Source organism: Fusarium solani (genome assembly GCF_023522795.1).
Source record: "Fusarium solani strain SB1 chromosome Unknown bctg00000007, whole genome shotgun sequence".
Lineage (NCBI taxonomy): Eukaryota > Fungi > Ascomycota > Sordariomycetes > Hypocreales > Nectriaceae > Fusarium > Fusarium solani.
In genome coordinates this window covers 1838681-1854478 of record NW_027072150.1, presented here as the reverse complement: position 1 = coordinate 1854478, position 15798 = coordinate 1838681, and the positions used below count along the sequence as shown (strand labels likewise).

At 52.6% G+C, this 15798-nt stretch overlaps 7 protein-coding genes across 7 annotated transcripts; 5 read left to right on the top strand and 2 right to left on the bottom strand.

Annotated features, from left to right (window-relative positions):
* Nucleotides 1-73: 73 nt before the first annotated feature.
* On the bottom strand, nucleotides 74-1428 carry MRS44_011481 (uncharacterized protein; the record flags this gene model as incomplete). Its single annotated transcript, XM_065619751.1, has 5 exons — nucleotides 74-433; nucleotides 485-1095; nucleotides 1163-1168; nucleotides 1219-1286; nucleotides 1337-1428. The coding sequence occupies 5 exons, from the start codon at nucleotides 1426-1428 to the stop codon at nucleotides 74-76; spliced, it is 1137 nt and encodes a 378-aa protein (XP_065475823.1).
* A 760-nt stretch (nucleotides 1429-2188) lies between these two features.
* On the top strand, nucleotides 2189-3260 carry MRS44_011480 (uncharacterized protein; the record flags this gene model as incomplete). Its single annotated transcript, XM_046278396.2, has 2 exons — nucleotides 2189-2469; nucleotides 2519-3260. The coding sequence occupies 2 exons, from the start codon at nucleotides 2189-2191 to the stop codon at nucleotides 3258-3260; spliced, it is 1023 nt and encodes a 340-aa protein (XP_046134808.2).
* Nucleotides 3261-5587: 2327 nt separating this feature from the next.
* Nucleotides 5588-6196, top strand: MRS44_011479 (uncharacterized protein; the record flags this gene model as incomplete). Its single annotated transcript, XM_046273679.1, has 1 exon — nucleotides 5588-6196. One exon carries the CDS (start codon nucleotides 5588-5590, stop codon nucleotides 6194-6196), a length of 609 nt encoding a protein of 202 aa, XP_046134809.1.
* A 1102-nt stretch (nucleotides 6197-7298) lies between these two features.
* MRS44_011478 (uncharacterized protein) lies at nucleotides 7299-8977 on the top strand (the record flags this gene model as incomplete). The annotated part of the gene is made up of 2 exons (XM_065619750.1): nucleotides 7299-7517; nucleotides 7571-8977. The coding sequence occupies 2 exons, from the start codon at nucleotides 7299-7301 to the stop codon at nucleotides 8975-8977; spliced, it is 1626 nt and encodes a 541-aa protein (XP_065475822.1).
* Nucleotides 8978-9206: 229 nt separating this feature from the next.
* On the bottom strand, nucleotides 9207-10675 carry MRS44_011477 (uncharacterized protein; the record flags this gene model as incomplete). The annotated part of the gene is made up of 4 exons (XM_065619749.1): nucleotides 9207-9515; nucleotides 9565-9735; nucleotides 9810-10179; nucleotides 10251-10675. 4 exons carry the CDS (start codon nucleotides 10673-10675, stop codon nucleotides 9207-9209), a joined length of 1275 nt encoding a protein of 424 aa, XP_065475821.1.
* A 744-nt stretch (nucleotides 10676-11419) lies between these two features.
* On the top strand, nucleotides 11420-12091 carry MRS44_011476 (uncharacterized protein; the record flags this gene model as incomplete). Its single annotated transcript, XM_046273680.1, has 1 exon — nucleotides 11420-12091. The coding sequence occupies one exon, from the start codon at nucleotides 11420-11422 to the stop codon at nucleotides 12089-12091; it is 672 nt and encodes a 223-aa protein (XP_046134812.1).
* A 204-nt stretch (nucleotides 12092-12295) lies between these two features.
* MRS44_011475 (uncharacterized protein) lies at nucleotides 12296-15564 on the top strand (the record flags this gene model as incomplete). The annotated part of the gene is made up of 4 exons (XM_065619748.1): nucleotides 12296-12400; nucleotides 12545-12627; nucleotides 12734-13562; nucleotides 13615-15564. The coding sequence occupies 4 exons, from the start codon at nucleotides 12296-12298 to the stop codon at nucleotides 15562-15564; spliced, it is 2967 nt and encodes a 988-aa protein (XP_065475820.1).
* Between the last annotated feature and the right edge of the window lie 234 nt (nucleotides 15565-15798).

Genomic DNA, 15798 nt, shown 5'->3' with positions numbered 1-15798 from the left:
TATGCTTACTGTAACCGGCAGGCTATCTACACTCTAAGTCGTTAATAAAGCAGTCTATGCCATGCGTCTAAACCTAACCAGAACTAGAAAACAGGGACATGTCTATTCCAAAACCCCTCTGCCACCAAAACAGAGTGCCAGTGATAAAGCACAGGAAGATTCCAATGGAAAGGCCGATAATCAGTCTGTATGAGGTAGTGCGTTCCTTGAGCAGAGTGTAACCACCTGCCGCCCTGGTTTGCAGAGAAGTCCAGGCTGCCATCAACTTGTCCACGCCGAGGGCGTAGTAAATCAGACCCATCAGACTGATGCTATAGCCTAAGATTTGTATGGGTGTAATCTCGGTGCGCCAGATGGCGGTTGAGCAAGCGATGAGTAGAATGTTTTTGAAGATGCCGGTTAGTGTCGTAACCAGACCAGACGTCTTGCCAATCTGAAATATGTTAGCGATTCCCTCGCTGAAGGTGGAAAAGTTGTCACTCACCAAGACCATACTGGTAAAGTTGACAGTAAAGCCAACGGCAGCATTGGCAAGCAGGATTAGCGGACCAACACTCATGGCTGTGCCAAATTGGAAACGCGGCAGCTCAATAGCAAGGGCCATGGTGAGGTTCACCAAAGCGCAAACTGGGGCAGTGTAGTAAAGACAGACCAGAGGGTCCATGTTCATGCCTTCACCACCGAGCATGACCTGCAGCATCACAACTCTAACAGCCTCAAAGACCAAACCGGCAGCCTGATAGGCGAATCCGGTCCAAGAGATGGCTATCTCACCCGCACTAGCCATTGCGACGCCAGAAACAATGACAGCGATGTTGGCAACCATGCCCACGGTAGGTGTGGTCACAGCCCAGATCCATGACACGAAGAGCACGACAGCAGGTGATCCGGCCTTGAGCATCTGGATGAATGCCACCGACAAGTACTCGTAGACGACATTGGCACAGACGAGAGATCCTGAAGAGACAATTCCGATCGGGATAATGGTGCGGATGTAGAAGCGACGGTTGATGGATAAGTCATGTCGACTGTCGAGGAGCTTGGTGGTGTGTGCGAGGATTTGTGTTACGATGGATGCGAATAGAAGGTGCCAGCCTGTTAACAGAATAGCTGAGAGTCATGTTAATAAACAGTCATCGAGGTTGAGTGTGAAGACGCATACGATAATCTGTGAGAGATGTTAGCAAGTCACAGCATCGGCCATCGTGGAGTCCTTACCAAATCCCGCAGTGTCAATAATCCATTTATTAAATATGACAGTCGCATTTGAGCTGACGATCCAAGCACTGCAATCGCGTTAGCAAAAACACACAGGCAGCAAAACCGTCATACGCACATCATGTACAGCGCCGTGTGCATCGTCGGGCTCAGCCAAGGAGCCCGCGGCACAGGCACCTCTTGTAGAGGAAGCTCATTCTGCGGAGCCATGGCTAAAGGTGTGTTTGGAAGTGTAACGAGAGAAAGAAACTCCAATTGCGACAAACGAAAAAAAAAAAAAAGATGGCAGAAGCAGGTCTAGGACAAAGAAGCAAGGCTTGGGGACAACTGAATGGACAATTTTGAGTGTAAAGGGGAGTGAGGAGACACTGTTGAAGGAGGTGGAAAAGATGGATTTGGGGCTGTAATTGACTTTCCTGTCAAAGGCTCAGGGAGATGAGAGACAGAGTAGAAAGTGGGCATGGCAGATCAGGACCGGGACCATCGACTGCGCCCTTCTTTTTCTTCTCCTTTCGTCGCCATGCATTCGTCTTTTCAGGGAGAGTGTGTGTGGAATGTCCCGCAAAAGTCTAGGTTTATGCGTCAGCTACCGCCGTTTGGGAATGCAAGGGAGGAGGATTGCAGGTGGTGGTGACATTTCAATGTCTCACCCAGCCGTGGATAGTATGAGCATGGCCCAAAGGACACGGTAGCCACCCTGTGCATCTCCCTCCATTCTCGATGAGATACACAACACACTGTGATGAAACGAATGCCTTGAGAAAAAAGCTTGTTATGCAGGTCTCGGTGTTAGAAAGGGGCGATACATTGTATTCAAGGGAGAGTCATGGGCTCCACATGAATTTGAGCTTTTCCCCTGGCGATATCTCCCCGTCAAAGACTAAAACGACGGCTTTCCTTCGTTTTTTATTCTCATTTTCAACCATCGACAAGCTTTACAAGTCGGCTGAGGCTGCAGCAGACAGTCAACATGAAGGCCGCAACCTTTTCCAGCTCTCTCATGTGGTTCTCACGCAAGACGACTGCCTTTGCCGCCGCCGCTGTCTTTTGCGTCATCTTTTCGCTTGTGATGCTACACCAGTACAGCGAGAGTCTTCCGCAAATCACTTGGAGACCGTATACTGCGCCGCAGAATGGTTGGGGTATCGACTTGGATACGCCTGCCTGTGCCGAGAGCCGGGATATTGTGTCGGAGGATCTCTGGGCCGAGTCCAGAAGAAAGTATCAGCATCTCCGGGACGACAAGTTCACGTATGTTTCACTCTTGCATCTCATCATTTTCTTGACTAACTCCTCACAGTTTGGTCATCTCGACGTATAAGCGGCCTGATAGTCTCAACGCGACCTTGAGTCTCGTCCTGAGCGAAGAGATCCCAACGCTCCACGAAGTCGTCATCGTCTGGAACGAAGTCAACACGACAGCGCCAGCCGACTTCATCTCGGATTACAATGTCAGGGTGCGGTTCCGAGTGTCGCCGCGCAACAGTCTGAACATGAAGCTCTGGGCCGATCCTGAAATCCGCACCCAGGCCATCCTCTTGTCCGACGACGACTGCCACTATGAGCCTGATGATATGGGCTTCATCTTCAACTACTGGAAGGAGCACGCCCAGGATCGCATCGTGGGAGCATTCCCGCGTTCTTACACCATCGGCGAGGATGGTCAGTACAAGTACAGCTTTGCCAGAGGCTGGGACAGATACTCGATGATCCTCACGGGTCTGGCCTTTGCACATATCTCGTTCCTCGACTATTACTCGTCTGACGACCCGCTGATGACCGACATTCGAAATCTGATTGACGAAAAGTTCAACTGCGAAGATATTGCTCTCAATTACATCGTGTCCATGTTGACGTGCAACAGCCCGCTGCAGGTCGTGGGCCTCAAGCACCCCATCAACGCCGGTGGGAAGCACGGCATCAGCACCAAGAAGGGACACATTGGGAAGAGGCACTCGTGCGTCAACGACTTTGCCAACATGATGGGGTACATGCCTCTGCGGAATTCGACGCATTACATCCACCGCGGCCGCCAAAAGTGATATGTTATAACGTGGCTAGGGTGTTCCGGTGGTTGGGGAGTTGCATCGTTATTTGGCTCTATTATACGATTAGGCTGCCTGTTTTTTTCTCGCTTGTGTTTCAATAGAAAAGATGCATCAATTCATTGCTTTCAACATTACAATTAGTCCTGCTATGAGATGTTGTATCCGCATCCCCATGAACTGTGCTTGCAAGGCGCCAAGCAGCCCCATCCTACAGGGCGTCACACGCTGAAAGCCACTCAGCAGGGAGAGCAACAGATCTTGAGACATGGGCACATCCAGAGCAGCCAAGTTGCGCATCACACATGTGCATTGTCGATTAATCCGAAAGTCGCCGCCGCTCCGTGATTATTTACTTCTTACATGGTAAATACAGTAAGCTTAATGTAGGGCTGAATTTCTTCGAGGCACTGGCCACGCACGGATGACTTCTGCATTCATGGCCACAGCAATGGAGCACGCACACCTACGGCAGGCTATAGGGGTCACTGTTGCAAAACCCCAAAACCACCGGAAGAGAGACAAAACGGGTTAGCGAGATGGGCAACCCGACCCGCAGTACATTGCTACGTGTACCTCGGCATAGATTCTTAGATTTTTTTTCGCGTTACAGAGGATGTAATCAAAGCTGCGGGGTCGCTGCGGACCAGCAAAGCAGATTTCTATCTAGTCCTACAGACATCGGCCGCCACCATGACGGTCGAACTGGACAGCACCAACACTCAATTGTCCTCTTCCATCTCTTCCTCGTCCGATTTATTGAGCTGCTGCGCATCGAGTTAGTAGTGGAAATGTATCTGACGACTTGATCACGCTCACAATCCAGAGCCGAGCAGCCTCAGCGATGGACAATATGCCCCCTTTGTCACAGCGGATGAAGTCGCTAGACCCATTTAAGCACGAGGTTGCTACGCTAGTCCGCTGCTGACCAGACGCGGGATTACTGCGGTAGTCCTCTGCTACCTCACTGTCCCGCTCCTCATTCCAAGTTTGGGGGGACGTTAAGATGAAGACCGTACACAATGGTCATGGCCAGGACGTAGAGTCGAGACTTTGAACCCCAAATTTCAACCAGATACCATCATATAGCGAAAAACATCAGGCCCTCAAAGTCGTTGCCATATATGTATGTTTTTTTTCTTTATGGGCGTCGACATTTACACATTTCCAGCCCCATCAGGGTAGGGACTGGGTGACGGCTTTCCTTGTTTCTGGAACAGGCGCGCTTTCGATCAGGACAATGGCAAAACTAAAGTTGTTTGGTGAACTGGTTTTGGAAGAATCAATTCAGCTTGTCGGGACCAAGTTCTAGATATCGCGTTTTGCGCATCAATATGGTGGCAAATGGTTTGCAAACCGACTACCATTATGGACCTGATGCTGCGAACTGTCAATTGGACTGGCAGAAGGCCACCGCGCGGGCCCGCTGCTAGTCCGCGGTACATATCTCATGCTCACACGAAGTACTCGGATGACTAAGGACCAGAGCGCCTAAGCCCAAAAGGAAGTGACAGGGAGTTTTGCAACAGTGACCCCTATCGCCCACCGTACACACCTCCCAAACCATCTGTCTCAGCCTCCACAACCAAGAACCAACCGGATGCGTAAACTTTTTGTTGGGACATGTCAAGGGACAAAAATGGCGTTTTCGTATTGAAGCTAGATTTACGAGCTGAAATTGCATCGAGTACGAAAACATGCAACGCGTTGAAATGGGGACTAGTCCCAACGTTGACAGGTTGATCAACGTGCAACCTTTCCCTTCCGTGCCTGGCAAAACGCCACGCGGAGGGGTTTTGACGTAGCTGAGTCAGGGGGATCTCATCCGGATGGGATTTTCTCCCTGCTTGAAGCCAGTTCCTCAGCCGAAACCCAGACTTTTTCAGTAGTGAGTAGCAGGAACAGACTTCATACCTTGGCTAGGGCTGGCTGAACATACGCCATTCAAGACATGGCTTGAATATCTCGGAAGGAGGCAAAGCAACGCCGTCCCTCTCTCTGTTTTCGCCGTCCCTTGATGTCGCCTATTCGACCTCGTCTGACGTGCGCAGCCTGGAACGCCGCCTCTGGATGGCAACCTCGTGATTTCTGTCTTTACGCCTCAATTCCTGCAATGTCTCGGACCTCCTGTCTTCATCTTTACCCGTCTTGAGAGTATGCTGCAAGGAACATCAAATATCCAATGGCCTCCAAGGGGTCTGCATCCATGAAGCCTAGATGTTTGGTTCGGGAACAGGGCGCGTGGCAAGATACAAAAGGATCCGCTGGAATAGTTGGAGGATACAGTAGCCAACTCTATCTCTTTGAATCTCTGATCTACCGCAATGAAGCCCAATTATTTCCTACCAGTTCTCGCGGCCGCGGGCATTGATGCGCTCCCCCTATCATCCAGCCTGACCGCCGATGAAAGCACATTTGGCATGTGCTTCTCCAACTCGGATTGTTCTGGCTCAACTCCTATCTGTTACGACTACACTTCCACCTGTGTTGGCTGCGTCGTCAGCGGCAATTGCGGAGGATTGACTCCCATTTGCGACACCGATACGTTGACCTGCGTCGCGTGTATTTCAAGCGACGACTGCCCCGGGCTGAACGACCTCTGCGATCCCATCACTTTGAGATGTGTCGGTTGTATCTCGAACGCCGAGTGTTCGGGCTCGACTCCTGTTTGCGACCCAGATAGTCGCGTATGCGTTGCTGGAGTCACCAGCCCTACAGAAGAGCCCCTGGAAGAGCCCATCGAAGAAGCCGTGAACGAAACCCAAGAGCAGCCCGCGGATGAGGCTGTGGAGGAACCCGAAGATGATGCTCTGGAGCAACCTTTGGGAGAGCCTCACCCTATACTCGACGACCCCAGCGACTCGGATCTCCCTCCCCCCACTACGGATGCTGATGTCCCACCCCCGGATCATCCTCTCACCCCAGATCTCTAGCGGCTGGAGATCCCGATAATTTTGCGCACGTTGGATACAGGGGTGCTGGGATTACCCTACAAATTGGAATGAAGGACGACTCGCTCACTTGTTCTTGCGGGGTTAATTAAGGCGTATTTTCGGTGCATGGATTGGTAGAATGACACGTCTATATTTGTAGCATTAATAAGCATTCAAATTAATGGCAAAGACCAACATACACTTTCATCCATAGTACTTGAAACCGACCTTTGACCAACACTTGTTTTCTGTGCCTGTTGACACAACAGCCAACCCTGTCGCTTATGCACGCTGTAGCTTAGAGTAATTAGAGTAATCGAGATCCTGTCTCACTAGCGTGGCCTGTCGACTCATGCAGTCAGACACATCATATCTTGAGTGAATGCAGGGAGACTCAAGGGCGGTGTTCCTGCAGCCCTAGTGGTCCAGCTAAACTTTAGCCACCCGTTGCGTGCCACAATGCTAGTCTTGCGGAGTAAGACGAGGACATTAGACTAATGAATCACATCCTTTGATGAGAAAAGGGCAAATCTCTAGCGTGCTTTTGCTCTAATCTTGCGGCTGCAGGTACAAGACACAATTCCAATGCCCTTGCAGCAGTGAGACAACTCATTTTTTAAGCTGCCCTGCCGCAAAGCTGTGAGACAGTTGGAATTTGAGCCCTCCCTACAGCCATGAGCATTTCTGTCTGCCCTACTGTCAGTAGATCTCGGCTACTGCTTCGCCCTGGCGTGGCGATTCTATCGGTAACAGTTCTGATAGGAGGTGGCAAGGTCCATGCTTGTCCGACATTCCCATGCGATAGCTCTCGAGTGCGCATCGAAGAAGCAAAGCTAGTCGTGAACTATGAGGAAGCCAACCACCCCAACTCCGGGTATTGGTCTCCTGTCTCTGGCAACAATGCAGGAACAAAGGGGTGCAGCGCCACCTTGGATGTTTTATCCCTCCCATCAAGAAGAATGAGACTGATTGAACCAACAGGGCCGAGACGCTGAAGTTGCCACGACTCTGCCCTGGATTAGTTGGCGGGCACATATATAGGCACTAAGTAGAAGTCTTGTGGTTGACATCTCATCTGATCAATCCTATAGCCACTGCAGCCATGAATGCTCTCAAGGCAAGCCTATCTCGTAGCCCTACGGGTCGGGGCTACAGCGCCATCTCGAACGACTCCAAGGCCGAGCTGATCACCGCTGGCAGCCATGCACCTGGTAGCAAGTTCTTGCCGCGGAGGTTGCTCCGGCTGTCGACCAAGGGGCTCTTTCTGCTGGTCTGCACAGTTCTTACTCTGCCTGGCGTTCTCTTCACGATGCTCTTAAAGGTACGTTCTCACCCCCACACGTAGACGGGAGATAGCTAACGAGAGGATTCAAGGGTCATGGTCGCTACTATGGCAGGACTCCAGCGCCCTTTGATACGCACCGCCGTCTCCAGATCATCCTTCCATGCAATGAGCCGAGCACAAACCTGTGCAAGTCAGTATCAAGCGCCCTCGCGCTGGGCTTCCCCGCGCCCGTCATTGTCAACTGGGGCAAGGACTATCAGGGTGGAGGATGGCATGCTGGTTCCCATCTCGACAAGATTATCGGCACTGTCGACTACCTCGATTGGGCTGTTAGCCCCAATGCTACGGGTCCCAACGCTCTCAGGGACAGTGACCTCGTTGTCGTCGCTGACTCGACCGACACTTGGTTCCAGCTCCCGGCTGACGTGCTCATCAAGCGATACTACGAGGCCAACGAGCAGGCCAAGGAGCGTTACGCAGAGCAGTGGTTGGGCAAGGGGGAAGTGCCAATGGAACAAACCATCATCGTGTCGACTCAGAAGAAGTGCTTCCCTCCCCGCCAGTCCGGTTCAATCCTCCACTGCGATTCCCTGCCACAGAGTCCCCTGCGAGAGGATCTGTATGGCAACGTGACGGACAAGGACCCCCTGCGGTACACCAAGAACCGACCGCGCTATCTGAACAGTGGCAGCATGATTGGTCCAGTTGGAGACATGAGACGGTACTTTCATCGTGTCAGGGCTAGAATGGATGAGCTCCAGGCCAAGGGCACCCATCTCTACAGCGACCAGGGCATCTTTGCCGAGATCCTCGCTGAGCAGGAGATTTTCCGACAGCAGCTTCGCCGCAGAGAAGAATGGGACGATGCCTCTATCGGCATGTTCCAGGAGGAGCTCGAATACCACGTTGGACTCGACTATACCCAGAAGCTCTTCATCCCCACTGTCTTTGAGGAAGAGGATGGTGAGATCATCGCCCTCAACAACGAGACTCATATCCAAAGGGCTTCCCAGCAGCGTGGTATCTACCCAGCTCGCCTCCACGGCGTCCCTGAAGACATCAAGAACGCGACAAACCCGCTGCAGAATCTGGGAGGCGACGATGACTTCAACTGGGGCGAGCTCCCCCTCTACGCCGACTACTACACGCGAGCCATCCCCGTCATCGTGCACCACAACGCGCACAAGGATGGCGCCAAGGCGCGTCGCTACAAGTGGTGGGACAGAACGTGGTTCTTCCCTCATCTCCGGGCTCTCCTCAACGCGCGCATCGCGGCCGAGAAGCCCTGGCGCCTGTCCACCGTGGAACTTCCCCAGGGTGAGGTGGTGTACACTGCGCTGGAGACGTATGACGTGAACCCGAAACCGAGATTGTATAAGCAGGGGCAGGGTATCGAGGAGGCGAGCTTTGAGGCCGTGTGCAGGTCGTGGTCGCCCGAAGAGGGTGAGAAGATGTGGTATGATGAGATGTTCCGAGATCGAAGGGGTCCTTTGTAATGGCGCATGGTTGACTTTGAGAGGCATTACTCTTTTGCATGTGTTTGGGAATATTGGCGGCTATGATGGGTAGATTGAATGAATATAACTATGATATGTAATAAGACGATGGCGTATCAAGACTAAGATCCTTTGAGGTATATGCCCATTAAGCAGCTCTCTTGCTCTCTAAACGTCTACCGTGCTTCTTGAGGGTTCCCTCTACACAAGCGTCCTCTGACTTGCATGATCAATTAACATCGCCGCCCTGACTTGAAGACATTTTCGGACTTTCGAGAGGGATTCCATCTTCCTCTTTGTACCCCGGCTTCAACGCTCGCTTTCGCCACACTCTGTAGAACACAAAGCAAGCGGCAGTTGTCGGTACTGAGAGCACAGCCCATATCCAAAACCGAGAGGCGTGGCCCATCCACTCCTCGTCGCCGAAGAATGGCATCGACAAGAGTGCCTGTGTGACGTTAGTCTTGCTAGGATGCGAGTCCAAGATCCTCACAGCAAAAGTAGCTCCGGGAAGAAAGAACATGGTGACAATGGCAATCTTTAGTCATGGTCAGCGTTAGTCAACTGTTTTTATCAAGAGGTCTCACTGTCTTCATCGCAACGCTATCCTTCTTCATCTCCTGCGCCAGGGCGTGAGATTCCTTGGCCATCTTGCGCCCGAGGATGGCATCTTGTTGCATAGCTTTAAGAATAGCTTGCATGGCCTGCCCATTGGCAACCAGCAGTCTATCACTGTTGATCTGGATGCGGTTGAAGAGCTGTGTCGCGGTAAGATACTGAGCCCCAAATCGCTCTAACGGGAGCCATTAATCGCAGAAACTAATCAACTTACTAGAGCTAGGATGTTCTGCGTCTTCTTCTCAAGCTCTACCGCAAACTCGTGCGCCGCCTCTACCTGCGAGAGGACCTGGTTGTAGCCGCGAGCGGCCTGCTCAAAGTCTCCCACAGCACCGGCCGAGATCTCTCTCTCGTGAACCGTGCTGTAATCCGTCGACAACTCTATGACGATTGCTTGCAGCGACTTCAGTTCCGACAGATAGCGCTGCAGGTGCGCTGCGATCGAGTGCAACGCCCTGCTCAGTCCGGTCAGTACAGGCTCCGGTGTTGTGCCTTCGCTGTCCAGCTCAATCTGCAGTTTCTGCTCGTAGGCGATGAGCTGCTCGTTGACGCTGTTGAGCGAATTGGTCCACCAGCGAGCGGCACTACTAAGATAGACAAGATGCACACAGTAATCCCCCCAAATTGGCTCTCGGCCTTGGCCCGCCTCTTAAACACCTCAGTGATACGCTCTTTGGGTTCGAGGGCGACCCCGGGCCAACGGCCATCCATAAAGTCGAGGGCCACAAAGGTGAAACGCTTAGAGGTGGGGTCGACGCGGGAGAAGATGCCAACACATGAACGATGGATGTCTAACTGTACGTCAGGTAATTGGAGTTTGTGGAAAGGGTTCATCTGGGTCGAGTTCTGGTCGTCCCCGGCCGGACCGGAAGCTCCTGTTTTGACCTGCACCCGAACCGGTAGGAAATACCAGGAGTCGAACGCAGTCGAGTCGGCGAGTTGCAGCCTGCGAGATCCTCGCCCGTTTGGCAGGTAATGTCGGGTAAGGGAAAAGATGAAGGCCGCGGGTAGCATCAGATGCTTTGCGAGACTCTCGAAGCACGCACTAGAGATGCGCAATTTGTTTGAGTCGGGCGGCATCTGGTCCAAGGAATTGTGCACGAGGTGTTTATATACGAAACTTGACAGGTAAGGTGAGTCAGAGGATTGACTTGTGAGATGTCAGAGGCGCTAACGAACAAGAATTGATAGTGAGGAGAATTGAAATCTGTCGGCTGGTATCAGTCAGTCCAGGGTTGCTCACTTCTGGCATAAGGTTAAAAGGATCCTGCTCTCACAAGTGAGTGAATGTCAGTTTGGCAAGTGAGGCTTGGTTCCAGGCATGGTCGTGACCCCGGCTGGCAAGTGATGCGGATGATGTTGGTGAATTCTGATAGATGAGACTGGCGAAAGCCTTCGAAGGACATTGCAATCGACTTTGCGTGCTCTCTAGTGCCTCATTATTAGCCGCAAGATATATCTTGGAAAAGGCTCCAAGAGATCGATTGATCGACTGACAGTTCCGGGGCATAGTTGCCCTTGTGCACTTGTGCCATGGCGAGTTTCTGGCAGGGTGAGAATGTGAATATGGAGTAGTCGCGCTTCACACCCCATAAACATGCAGTTTTCGTCTAGGTAAAGGCAGAAAAAGTCCTCACCCAGATCTGATTGAAGAGTCCGGGGAATGCACCTCGATTTGGGGCACATCGTGAGGGGGTGTTGGTTATTCTGGGCAGCCTTGGGCGCAGCTCAGCCACCCATTGCCTACCTACTTAAGGCACCAGTCTTGAACTTCTCCCTCCTGCCCCATCATCTCTAACTTCCCCGCCCGCTGAACCTAACATAATGGGAATTCGACGTCGAAATCACAGACCTGCGGCTCGTCCTCTGGACGCCTCCTGGATCGAGTCCGACGATGCCGGGCTTCTCCAAAGCAGCTCGGCCAGCACGAGGGACGGCACATCAACACTGTCGCGGAAGGACACGAATGCCAAAAAAGACAGCCCGGAAGCACAGCAACTAGATGTCCCAGACGCCTCTCAAAATCACTCCGCCCATTCTCGTTCCCCGGCCCCGTCCCAATCGTCTGGAGGATTCAAACCTTCCACCAGTGTTAGCGCCGATGATGCCTCTTTCACGTCACAACAAGGCCCGGAAACGACGAAACCACACCATCAAAGGCCCGCGAGAAAGCGGCGATACGCCAACAAGCACCATTCTCACTGGCTGGAAGAAGGCGACCAAGCAACTGACAACAACAACACACATCAGCCACAGGCGAAATCTAGCAGGTCACAGCCTCAGGCTGACTCGTCCCAACCCTACAGTGTGTCTACGCAGCAGCAGGGTCAGCACCAACACTGGGGCGCAGCGGCCGGCGAGGTCGAGGTTCCTTCGGCGCCATCGACCAAGTCACCCTCGATCTTTCGCCCAGGGCAATACTTCACTGACCAGGGCTGCGACGCGCCTCCAGTCACACCCACAGTGCATCCCAATTACTCACCGTTTGTCGGTTAATGTGATGCGGATACAGTCTTCTACTGCAGGCAGCAAAAAGACTGAAAAAAAGGCCACTGTGTTAGTATTGGGATATGATGCTATAATGTGTTGACAGTGTGTTCTTTGTTATAGTTGAAGCCCGGCCCTTGATGGATTAACTGGGCCGGAAGATCTTGATGCAGATACACGGCGACAGAACCAAAGAGGCAGCATGCAGATAAAATGGGAGGTGGTCGTGGCGCACCACCACAACATGCTGCGGCTACAGTCAAGGTTCAGCTGTTTGACGCCTCATTTCAAGCCCCCAGTTTACTCGCATTGGGAATCGTCATCGCGCATGCTACCTGCCTGCGTATTTCCTCTCTTGCGCTCGCTGGTCTTGGATGAGCGGACTGCTCTCGTCTTCATGCTCAGCTTCAGATATTTTGACCATGTCTCTCACTCCAGATCAGCCTACTACCCCAAAGATAGGAAGCACGAAGCTTCTCCGAGGCTTTCGAGAGAGTTGGTTCCCCATACTCCGCTGCTCCTACCAGTTCCCGAGGGCAGATCAAGTTAACTCTTTCTAGGATTCCGGCCTAAGCACCTGCGGGTTTCGTCGCAGTTAAATGCGTCGAGTGTGAATGATACGTCCCCGAGCAGCCTGACTCCCAACTCCAGCACCCCTCTTCCGTTCCCTGCAACGCCGCTCCCCTCGTCTCGACAAGGGAGCATCGCCAGGCCGTCGCCTACTGCCGCCAGTCCTCCAGCCTTCTCTCTCCCATACGTCGGTACCAGAGCTCCGGCGGCACCAGCGCTCCATCGAGAATGGGCTCAGATCCCGTCTCGTCCGTCAAACCCTCGCGGGTTTGTAGATGTCGATGTGCCAACAGAAATCCGGAAGATTCCTCTGGTGTTTGCTGTAGACATATCCGGAAGTACGAGAGGGAGATGCCTGGACCAAGAGAAGGCCGTCGTTAACTACATGACGAAACGGCTTAAGCCAACCACCCTAGTTTCCCAATCCCACGTCTTGCCCTGGGACAGCAAATCCTATGGGTCCATTTCTACAACCAAGTTCAGGCGCCTAGAGGCCGGCGCCGGGACGGATCCATCCGTCGTTGTCGAGAACGCCCTGAGTAGATGCCATCTACAACGAGCAAGGGCTTGGTTCCTCATGACCGACGGCTACATCGAGGAGCCCCTTGTCAACAAGTTCGCCAATGCCATCCCAAACCACGGTCTGCATGGCACCGCTTCCGTCATAATTCTCTTTGGTTACCGACTTCGCTCTCCGTTTGAATGCAACGTGTCAGTTGGCATGTCCGTATTCGCCGTCGCCCCACACTGCGTTTTCCTCTTCCATGATGTGACAACCGGCCAGGTCTATGTTTTCCAAGCCAAGGGATCCTTTGCTAGCCTGCTCTCGAAGCAATCTAGATTCACGTCTTTTGGGCCGACAACACGATGGGAAGACCTGACCCAGATCACTTACGACGATTTATCGGCCGTGAAAGTTCCCAAGCCTACCAGTCTCGGGAGAGACGTTGTGGCGCTTCCAGGGGAAAGAATTTGACATGTCCTCCATCTACAACAATACCGTGTCTCAAGAGGAGACTCTCGAGCTGTTGTCAGATTACGCCGCTCTGGACGTGATCCTACTTGCGGCCAAGACCCGCGGTAAAAGTTCCTCGATCGAGTTGTGGTTGGAGACTGCCCGTCGAACTCAAAAGATGACCGAAGTGGCCACCTGGGAGCGAGAAGACATCGACTCGCAGGGTAAGAAAACAATCGTTCGTCTATTACAGGCAGTATCAGGGAATCAAGTATCAGACCAGCAGCCCGAGGATCTTTGGCACCATCTTGCGACCTTAAGGTCTCAGGAGACCGCGAACCTACCCCAAACCCATGACAAATCTGCACACTTTGAAACAGATACTCTCAGGTTAAAGCTTCGACTTCATCATGTGCAGAATTGGAGTTGTTTCGAAGCAAGGGTCAACGCCCACTGGGAGCTTGGCTGCAAACTCGAAGAAACGTTGGCCGAGGTGCTGTCGACGGTGGGATTCTACAGCTGTCAAGAACCAGTGACCCCAGCGATACTCACTCCAATGTCTTCTGCGACACTAGATTCGCCTGTCGCTCGGGAAGGGCCAAGACAAAGCCCGCTAGGGCATCACTGGCCAACGACCGAGGGTAGGCGACAATACACGGACCTGCTGTTCCTTCCTGGTTTCAAGGGTCAGCGCAGCTCAAAACCTGGCATCCAGTTCGCGCTGTACGACACCTGCTCGATCTGCAGAGAGCCTAACTCGATCCAGACCCTACTGTTGCGGGCCAGCCCAGAGGAGGCAGAAACAGAACATCTTCCAAAACCCGGCCAGCTTGCTGGCCACAAGTACCCCTTCGTCCTAGGAAACTATCCAGAGACAGATGTCATACTTCCTATCACGTGCTGCGATGCCTGTGCATTCCTACTCCTCCAGGCAGGCGAGCTGCCCAACGGCGACCGCGTCACTATAGCCTTGCCTTTAGTGTCACTCCAGATCCAGGAGAACCGGAACCTGTGGGAGGGGAAATTGGGAGAAGTGTACGGTCATCGCTTTCGCCAGAAGATCGTATTCCTTGTCTTTCTCTCCACACTCTGCACAACACTCGAGGATCTGATCGACAATGTGGGGCCATCAGACTCTCAGAGCCTAAGAAGAAGCCTGGAATGGTGCTGCAGGGAGTTATCCCAGCTCCCAGGGATATCTGCTCGAGCCGGACTTGCGCCAGTAGGCAGCCCGCTAGCTGGCGTGGTGAATGACACTATGCCCCTGCAGGAAGCTATCCAGGTCGCATTCTGCCAGTCTCAACCTCTGGTTCAGGAGAACCCCTTGCTCTCGTACCCTATGGATGGCTTCTTAGTCCTTGTCCGTTTAGCGGGATTAATGCAAGGCATCGAGCCTAGATACATTGAGCGTTTTGTCTGGAGGCGCCTTCTGTACCATTTCGCTGAGCAGCATGCAGAGCTGCAGAAACAAGTCGGCGCTAAAGAGGCAAAGGCCACACTGGACGATTTAATCCACGAGCCTCCAGCAGCCATGGGGGCGGCAGCCGAGGCGGAGTCCGGGGCATCGCCAGAGGGTTCACGGGCTCTCACAAGCCGGATCCGACGTCATATCATCTCGCTCTCATCCCTAGAGGGCACCTACCTTATTCCTTCATCTTCTGACACTCTTGAGCAGTTTGGGCGCATGGGGGAGCACTTCTCCGCTATCCAGGAGACTACCAACCACCACCCTGCACTAGCCGTCTTCCTCCACATCATGGCCACGATAGCCGATGGCTCCTCTTTGATCACGGACGTGAAGGACTTTTTCGATAGGATACAGGATAGGATAGGTGGGCTGGCACGGAAGCACAAAGACTTGTGCCATGCTTTTGAGCCTACAGGATCAGTCGACGAGGTTGTCGCCGTGAGATTGATTGCGGCCGCTTATGAGCTGGCTAAGGATGTAACGCCTTAGCTTAGTTACTATATCTTTCCCTATATATACATATAGATTATGTGTTTTCTTACAACTAAACGCTCATTTCATACCTGTGTCTTATTGTGTTATCTGAAAGTAGAGTCTTAGATGGACATTGGCTACTCGTGACAGTCCTAATTGTCTTGGGCTGTGTACGTCCTTCCCTTAATTTCTAATGCCTTATTCAGGTCGCCATCAAATATCCCTGTTCCATTGTCTAATCCCACGACT